At 53.0% G+C, this 8,897-nt stretch overlaps 1 protein-coding gene across 1 annotated transcript in view; it reads right to left on the bottom strand.

Moving 5' to 3' along the window:
* Window positions 1–454: 454 nt before the first annotated feature.
* The window catches only part of LMX1A (LIM homeobox transcription factor 1 alpha), a 159,532-nt gene continuing 151,089 nt past the window's right edge, over window positions 455–8,897 (bottom strand). Inside the window, exons 6-9 of the mRNA XM_042925781.1 lie at window positions 8,447–8,524; window positions 6,797–6,866; window positions 3,937–4,107; window positions 455–2,293 (exon numbers count right to left, since the gene is read on the bottom strand). Of these exons, the coding sequence (XP_042781715.1) occupies window positions 2,133–2,293; window positions 3,937–4,107; window positions 6,797–6,866; window positions 8,447–8,524 (480 nt within the window). The 3' untranslated portion in view covers window positions 455–2,132. The remainder of the gene's footprint in view (window positions 2,294–3,936; window positions 4,108–6,796; window positions 6,867–8,446; window positions 8,525–8,897) is intronic.

The raw sequence follows: 8,897 nt of genomic DNA, 5'->3' as shown, positions 1-8,897 counted from the left end.
TTCCCTGCCCTCCGCCCCTGCCCCTGAATCAACGACAGCTCATTGGTAAGAGGTTTTTAATTTCATCTCGGTATGCCATTACGAGCGGAGGAAGGATCTCTAATTGTCTCACTCACATAGGATCTGCTACGTTCTCCGACGGATCTCTACAGAAGCCTGCGGAGTGGTAGGCACCTGCAAGACTTCTACTCGCCAGACTGGTTTGGGGTTCTTGGTGGTTTGCATAAATTACAAACAAGAGCACACACAAAAAAATCACACAACACAGACTCTACCGTAAGGGAGCGTGTTCCCTCTGGCCTTGCAGACAATGAAGGGGACAAGTCTCTGTGGCCGAGGCTCTGAAGACCTAGAACGTCCTCTGGAGCGAGGCCAAGCCCGAACGGCCCCCTCAGGGGAGCCCAGGCTGATCCCAACCCTCCCGCCCCCCGTCTTCCCCATCATCTTGTCTGCTTTCTCAGGAGGCATCCCTGCACAGAAGTAGCGGACCCCTAGCACCGCACCTGGAGAACAGGCTGTGAAGTGTCCCTGTGTACAATGGCAGCTGGGGCTTCTGTGCTCTGAGTCGGAAAAGCGAGACAGAGGGAGGAACCCTGCGTCCTCGCTGGATCCCCGCTGCCTCTAAGAGCTCCAGAAGGCTGATTAAGAAATAGACTCTCTAGAACAGAGGCCAGCAAAGATTTTATGAAAAGAGGCGGACAGAATAGGTAGTAAATATTTTCAGGCTTTCTGGGCCACATACAGTCTGCCACATATTTTCTTTCTTTTTTTAAAGAATCCTTTAAAAATGTAAAAGCCATTCTTAGCTGGCAGGCCATAAAACACAGGCCTGCAGGCCGTAGTCGGCCCAATCCCAACTAGAACACCCTAGAACACTCTAGAACACCCTAGAACACCCTAGAACACTCTAGAACACCACAATGCCCTCTTCCATCTGCTCAGCAGTAGCCTCCTCCCCATGGAAGGACCCTGGCATCCCCCTGAGCTGCCCTGACCTGGTATCTCCAGCCGAGGCTTTGCAGAAGGGACCACAGCAGGGAGAGTCACCCTTGGGGTTCGGGCTACGGGCGGCCCCACGGAGCCCCCTTTGCCCAGTGACCGGTCTGGTATTTTAAACAAATATGGGATATTGGTTTCAGCCCTGCTCATGTGTCCTGGGGGTGAATTAAGCCTCAGTGTCCCCCAGTGAGGTAGGTACATACTGTCAGTCTCATCCCACACCCACAGATGCTGAAGTTCAAGAGCAGAACTGACCTTCCTACTGCCTCCCACAGCTACGCGTCAGAATTTAAAAGAAAGCTGAAGAGTCTCGGCTTTACGTTTTCTAAGAACGTGATCAAGGAGTTTTCGGTCCCACCCGAGCCCTGTGATTCGGCCCCAAAGAGAGCAAGAATCCGTGAGAGAATACGGTCAGCCGCACAGAGCTGCTTTCCAGACCCCGTGACGCTCTCAAAAACAGAACTCTGTCGAGCACTCAAAGCTCAGCCGAGCACTCAAAGCTACGGGCCCAGGTGGAGCAGGCCTCTGGCCTCTCTGCCCTGCCGACAAGTCTCTTCGAACTAAAAATAAAGTTTATAAAAGTAAATTATCTCATTTTTATAACTTAAGTGCATCAAGCATTTCCTTAAATATAGTTCACACGGAAAATAAAGTTACTTTTTCTGTACAGTTGGTGCCTGTCATAATTAGGAATAAACTTTGATGATAAAGTATGGAAGGTTACACACTCACACACACATCTATCTGTCCGTCTGTCTGTCTATGGGTATATGGATGGGTAGACGTACGCACCTCTTGACAAGAGCTTCCCCAAAACGGTGGGAAGTTGTTAGGAGTCTCTAGGTACCTAGTTTGCATGAGAATGTCTATATTAAAAGTCCCTGTCCTTAATGAGAAACACGTCTTCATACCTAAGCTAAGACTCTTATTGGAAACATGAAGCTACGCGATCATTGTATATTCAGTCTTTGGAAATGCCGAGCTACATCAGATCGTCATACAACAGCATCCCCGACAGAACTCCCTCCCCACCCCACCTCTTCCCTGGCCTCCCCCTCTCTACAGCCGGCCAACCCCTCACATAGTAGGGTTGGTCCGTGTGGGAGCCCAGCCACAGAACTCGAGGGGAAGACTCAAGAGGTAAAGTAAGAATTCTGCATCGAGTACAGGTGGTCAATGGGGTTTCCCACTCTGGACTGCAGGGGCCCAGCTTCTGAGGTTGCTAGGAAACAGTCACCCAGGTTACTGAGGGAGGTGTCGTCACTATCCAGGTCGTGGAAAAGGGGCTCCGCACCTGAAATGAAGATGAGACGGTCATGAGGGTCCAGAAGCAGGGACTCCCTTCGGCGCTGGGAAGTGTAGCGGAGTGCAGCGAGTATGAGCTGAGCACAGCCGCCACCCTCCCCCCCGCCCCCGTGAGGTTTTCTAGTGGATTCTGAGAACGGGGTGGAGGGAGAGCTATGTGGGAGAGTAGGAGGGAGGTAGTCCCCGTCCACAGAAGATCTCCCGTGTCCTTAGGGGGCTCGGGTGGAAAGCACGACGACCGAAAACAGTGTAAACGAGGATGTGACAAAGTGAAAACTGGGTGCGGCATGAGCAAACGCCAGAATGTCTACACAGCAAGGCTGGGGAGCGGGCAGGACATAGCATCGCCAGCCAGAGGGGCTGGGGCAGGGCTCCTAGAGGACTCGGCCCCCAAAATGGTTCTTGGAGGACGACTGGTAAGAAGATAAATGTCAACGTTGTGGATTAGGCTCAAGAGACCTTGGTGGAAATACAAGTCCCCTCAGACATACCGAGGGCCTGCTGCCTCCCCGAATGTGTCCTGCAGAAGAGACAAGGTTAGGGGCCCGCCCTGGACTAATTGACACCCTGGACAGAGAAGACAGTAGGGCAAACTGTGGAACAGCTCGGGGATCTTTGTGACAAGGACCTAGAGGTACGTCTGTCGGACCCTCCACACGTTTTACCTGCACGGATATATCAATGTACGTGCAAATGAGCGGCGTTGGTCAGGGAGGTCCCTACAGAGGGCCAGGTCTTAATCAGCATCTGCTATATGCAGCACGTGGAAGACAGAATTTTTCTTTGATGAAAGCAGTTGTTTGACAAAATCTGTGGGCTGAGGCACGCCGCTCTCACCCTGTTTTGAAGGCCTGCTGAATAAAACTTTAATTGTAGCTCTCAGTGTAACAGATCACAGATTACACAGGACAGACGCATTCCATAGGCCACTGACCTCCTCTGTCTAAAAGTGTATTTGGCCCTGAGATTGAACTTCAGACCTCCGCTCCAGAGCTCGCCCACTCCATCAGAGTGCCCAGGCCCCAGCTGCTGTCCGCCCAGCAAGCTTGACAGTTGGGGAGGCTAAGCCATCTAAACACCTGGCATTTAAAGCAACCCCAGTTTTGGTGGAGTGGAAGTTGCGGGGGCGGGGGGGGGGGGGTGGTGGATACTTTTCACTTCCCAAGTCAGGTTATGTTTCAGGAGTTAATTGAGAGCACCTAAGTAGTATCAGTTGCATTAGAAAATTTGCTCTCTGCGCTTTTCTGTATTTTCTTTCTTTGTCTAAAAGTTTGCTTAATTAAGGCCTTCGGCCTACATCACGGCCGGCAGTGCTGGCAAACATGTGGTACCTGGTGTGAAAGGAAAGAAGGGAAATTCGATCACAGCGAACAGGTTTACAATCAAAGTACAACCTCCTACTTTAACAAGAATCTTTGAAAAGGAGAATAAGTGGGAACATCACTGATGACCGTGGGTACTGGTCTTTCTTCTGTAGCTGCTGGTTAGACGACCCAGCGGCATCTTCCGGGCACGTATTCTGCTTGTAGCTTCGTTGGGCATCCGGGAACTGCACACGTGTGTTTGGGAGGGAAGGAGAGACCCACGCCAGCGAGCCGTGAGCGGTCCCTGTGGGGCCGGGGCCCATCTTACCGTATGGGTGCATGTGGTCTCCCGGCATCTGAGGGGGGGTGAGGCCCTGTCGGAAGGGGTCGGAGCTGTAGACGCTCTGCTCGATGGCCAGGAGCTGCTGTGGGGTGGGCAGAGCCGTGTAGGGGTTCATGATCCCTTCCATCCCAGCGTTCCCACCGCCATTTGTTTGAGCTGGGGGACAAAGAAGAAGGCAGATCATGCTCCATGTGCAGCCCAGGACCCCAGGCTGGGCGAGAAAGCCGAGCACATCTTCTGAACTTCATACCCCTCACTGCCCAGCATTCCCGTCCAGCACTGGCCTTTGCTGCAGCTTCATAAGGAGAAGAGGGTGAGAGGGGCTGGTGCACGTGATACAGGGAGCCCCAGACTTGGAGGGCGACACGCCGTATCTGCCATCCCGTTATCGCCCCATTACACCATCTTCTCCACCTGCTTGAGCATCCTCACAACATGGCGGCCGGCTTCCTCAGAGCCAGGGATCCGGCAGAGCGCAAAGCAGAAACCGCCACATTTTTTGTGACCTAGCCTCAGAAGCCACACCCTCGGTCACCCCTCATCAGTGTCGGGGGGGAACCACACAGGGTGTGAACACCGGGTGGTGACACTCATGGAGGGTCATCTTGGCTAGATCTAGCCATGGCAAGATCATTATATGTCCTGAGTCTTGGCTTCCTCATTAATGAAATGGTCAGGAATGAGGTGACATCAGCAGTTTCCAGCCTGTGCCCTACCAAGGGCTATCAGGACCAACCTTGGAGAGTAAGGGCGGGGAGGTGCAGTTGAACTTGGAGAGCTTCCTTGAAAGAGATCACAAAACAAACGCGTCTGATGATACACACAAGTTTGGCAGCCACTGGAGGTGATGGATCTAAAGATCGTTCCAGAATCACTATACTTGGGGCCCGTCAGTTACGTGGGGTTCATGACACTGGCCCAGCTGACCTCAAGGAGCTGACAGGCAGACTCCATGAGACCGTGTGAATGTGTTTTGGAACAACTTGCTACATTGGTGTATAAAGTTTCAGAGAATAGGGGCCTCACTTCCTGCCTCTACCCTGTGGTCCTCTGAACATGGTTCCATTAACTCTCAGAGACTATTTTCCGCCAGCATCTGCCTACTTAAGTCTGGCCTAGGAGCTGCCCTTTGAATTCTTCCAAGTCCCAAGCACTCTGAGTTTGTGTTCTCATAATGCCTCCGTGCATTCTTCCCCCTTCGAGGGTGTTGGCCTATATGGAGCCAACGTGTGTGGCTCTTCCCAAAGCCCTCTCCTATCTGTGACCCTCTCTGAACTTCCCAGGGGCCCAAGGCAACGCTGCTGACAGGTGCGATTATCCCACCCTGGGGACAGGTGGCCTGAGGCTCCAGGAGACAGAAAGGCTGGTCCGAGATCAAACAGCTTTGGGGGTGGAGCTGGGGCAGTATTCAGGTCTCCTGACCAATTCGCCCCTCCAACCTTCCCCAGTGCCCATGTCCTTGTTTTCCCTCTCTCTGAATATCCATCTTGCCATGAAGACACTGTTTGGCCTAGAAGAGAAGAAGCCAAGAGAACTCTGTGCTGCAAGAGCCCGAGTGTAGACTGAGCCTAGCCCAGGTATTAAGCACGAGGCAAGTCCACGCAAGGACAGGGGGCCCTGTCTGGGGGCCTGAGAACAATCTCACAGTCCACGGCCCATTGACTGCGGTCCACGGGCCAGCACAGTGGGAGTTTGTTAAAAATGCAGAATCTCAGCCCCTACCCAGACTTTAAGAATCAGAATCTGAATTTTATCAAATTTCGAGTGACTTCTGTGCACGTTGGAGGCTGACAATTCCTGTTCTGGGCACAAACAGACCCCTCAGGGAATCCCACCGGGTGGCCATTGGGGGCATATCCCTTTAAGAGTGACACGGGTGTAAGAGTAGTTTTTTTATTATTATTTTTTTTAATTCCCTTGAAGGGTGCCACAGCCTGTCGCTCTTGACTCCCTGCCCAGTCCTCACAACCACCCCATTAAAAACAACAGCAACAAACAAAGGGGCACACAGGCGGGGGGAGGCGGGGCAGCGTGGCCTAGACGAGCTCAGAATCAGAGAAACATACTCCGGTCCCGACCCCCCGCCTGTTCCTCTAGGACCACGTTCAGCCCTGCAGCGCCCTTGTTTGCTCATCAGTGAGATGGGGAGAAAGTACTTCTCTGCCCCCCCGGGTGGGGGTGCTGTCAGACTCAGGTCAGCACGAGAGCACTCTGTGATCTACACACGTGCCCGACGAGGCAGGGGGTTCCTGTTTTTACTATTTCTTTTTTATTTTTTTAACGTTTATTTATTTTTGAGACAGAGAGAGACGACAGAGCATGAACGGGGGAGGGTCAGAGAGAGAGGGAGACACAGAATCTGAAACAGGCTCCAGGCTCTGAGCTGTCAGCCCAGAGCCCGACGCGGGGCTCGAACTCACGGACCGCGAGATCATGACCTGACCCGCAGTCGGCCGCTCAACCAACTGAGCCACCCAGGCGCCCCTGTTTTTACTATTTCATGTTATTCTGGGACGGGGTCAACCACACGGGTGTCCTCTGTCAGCTGATTTGCCAGGAAGGAGAAAGATCTGGGTGCATCCTGGGCTCCGGGGGAGTCCGGCCACAGTCCTGGGGGCTCTGCACACAGTCAGCATCACGGGCCTCAGCCGGGTGCCCTCAACCCTCTCCCAGATCCCCCGGGCTCCGTCCCCAGCGGACGAGCCACTCTCTTTGGTGTGGACAGGGCTTCGCGGAGCCCAGAAGTGGCATTCAAAGAGCCAGGCAGTGGGCAAGGCCTGGACCCCGGAAGGCCCGGCTAGGGCCCCCCCCCCCCCCGCCCCCCCCCCCCCCCGCCCCCGCTTACCGGAACTCAGCCTCTGGGTGTTCTGCTGGTCCTGCTGTTGCTGCTGCTGTCGCCTGGCCAGCTTCTTCATCTGATGAGGAGGGGGCGCAGGGTTAGAGTCAGGGGACGGGCAGCAGGCCAGCCTTGTGTGCAAAGCAGAGGGACCATGGGACGTCCCGCGCTCGGACTCAGGAAGGGAGCCGAGCTGGAGGAGCCCCAAGTTTGCCCGGGGCCGCTGCGGGCTCTGCACCTGCAGCCCTGGGAAGACAGCGGGCTGGGAAGCTGGTCTTCCAGGCACAGGGACTTCCTCTGAGCTGATAAACCTTGCTGCTCATGCCGTGACAGTTTCACGTGCGGTGTAAGCGTGGGGATGCGGGACGCAGCCCGGCTTAGATGTGCGGCAAGAGGCTGCTGACTCACAGGGTGTGACCTGGGATGTGCCCCCAGGCGGTTCCCACCCACTCCCCCACCTGCCGGCCCCCGTGTCTGAGATGCCTCCCAGGAGATCCGTGCCTCCAGGTAAGGAGCTGGTCTCCCAAAGCACCCTGTTAATACTAAGACTTCCCAGAAGGAACATTTTAACCCAAAGCTTCCCAAACTGTGTTCTGGGGAAAGTCAGGGCTCCATGAGGCCCTAAGAAAAACAAGCAAACAAAAAGGTCTCTCCTGCAACATTTCTCAAGGCTTCAAACTCCTCTGCTTCCCGAACACATTAGGCTATGGGGTCTCTTAATCCTATTGAAACGTGGAGTCCTTTCAGGATTGAATACACATCAAGTGCCCTATTCTAAAGAATTCAGTTAGGGCAGTGCTATCTTAACCAATCACAATCAGATAATGAGATATTAACGGATCACCTACTATGGATTAGGACCCCAAACATATGGGCCATGGGCCACATGCATTTTTAGGGGCAGAAAACCAATAAATGATCGAGGCAGGGCAGTACAGACCTTGGTAGGATCCAGAGGACAATATGATGGTTGGGGTGTATTTGGGGGGCACTGGGAGAGGTAAGTAAAGGCATTCATCCTACTGTACCAGGGTATCACCTTAGACTTGTGTGCTATGTAGGTTTCTCTTTGCAATTTTAAAAGAACTTCGGTATCTGGGTTAAATAAAGGTGAATGAAAGAATCTGCTTTTGTATTCTGGCAGACGGCTAGCCAGATTCATAGTCATGGCCACCAGGAAAATCAAAACCATTTCACCAGAACAAACGCCCTCTCCTTCCCCTTCTGCAGGGCTGCTGTGGCTGACGTGACTGTGGTCAACAGAATTCATTTAAATTTTTAACTTTATTTTATTTTAGACAAAGCATGAGTGGGCGAGAAGGGCAGGGGGTAGGGGCGAGAGAGAGAGAGAGAGAGAGAAAGAGAGAGAGAGAGGGAGAATCTCAAGCAGGCTCCACACTCAGCACGGAGCCCGACGTGGGGCTCAATCCCACAACCTTGGGATCATGACCTGAGTCAAAATCCAAAGTCAGATGCTCCACCGACTGGGACACCCAGGGGACCCTCAACAGAATTTCTGGTCAGGAGACCTATGAGTTCTGTTTAGAAAATCTGTCCAACAAGCTCTGGTTGGAAAACCCATCTGCAAGTACGAAGTCCTATTGTATTATTTCAGGAAATGAGCCACACAGAGATAGACAGCGGTAAGAAGCAGATTACCTTAGCTCTCTGGTTCTGGAACCACACCTGGACGACACGGACGCTCAGCCCTGTCTCTGCGGCCAGGGTCTCCCTCACCTTGAACATCAGAAATACAGAAACATTGGCATCTCAGAGGAGGAGCTGAACATTCCCTACACGGTGCATAGGGAGGCCGGCCGGCTGCATCTTACATGGTTGCCGGCTAGTGTTTAAGGTCCAGCCTGATCCCAAACGCAAGACCATTGCTTCCCTTCAAGTGGAGAGAGGTCCTTCACCAGGCGAACAAAGAGGGGAATAAATAATTTAGATGTGCATTCCAAGAGGCGTTTCTCAGTTTCTCTTACTCTGGAAATCAGGCCTTCGGACGGTTCTGGAACATTAGCGAAGTTCCATGTGGACTAACCTACTTAAGAAGGATGGAGGGTGAGAATCACTTTATGTAACAAATGGCTCTCTCTTGTTCTCCTCC

The sequence above is a fragment of the Panthera leo genome, chromosome F3 (genome assembly GCF_018350215.1).
Source record: "Panthera leo isolate Ple1 chromosome F3, P.leo_Ple1_pat1.1, whole genome shotgun sequence".
Lineage (NCBI taxonomy): Eukaryota > Metazoa > Chordata > Mammalia > Carnivora > Felidae > Panthera > Panthera leo.
Note: the sequence above shows the minus strand (reverse complement) of the source record. Positions and strands in the feature narration are given on the sequence as shown.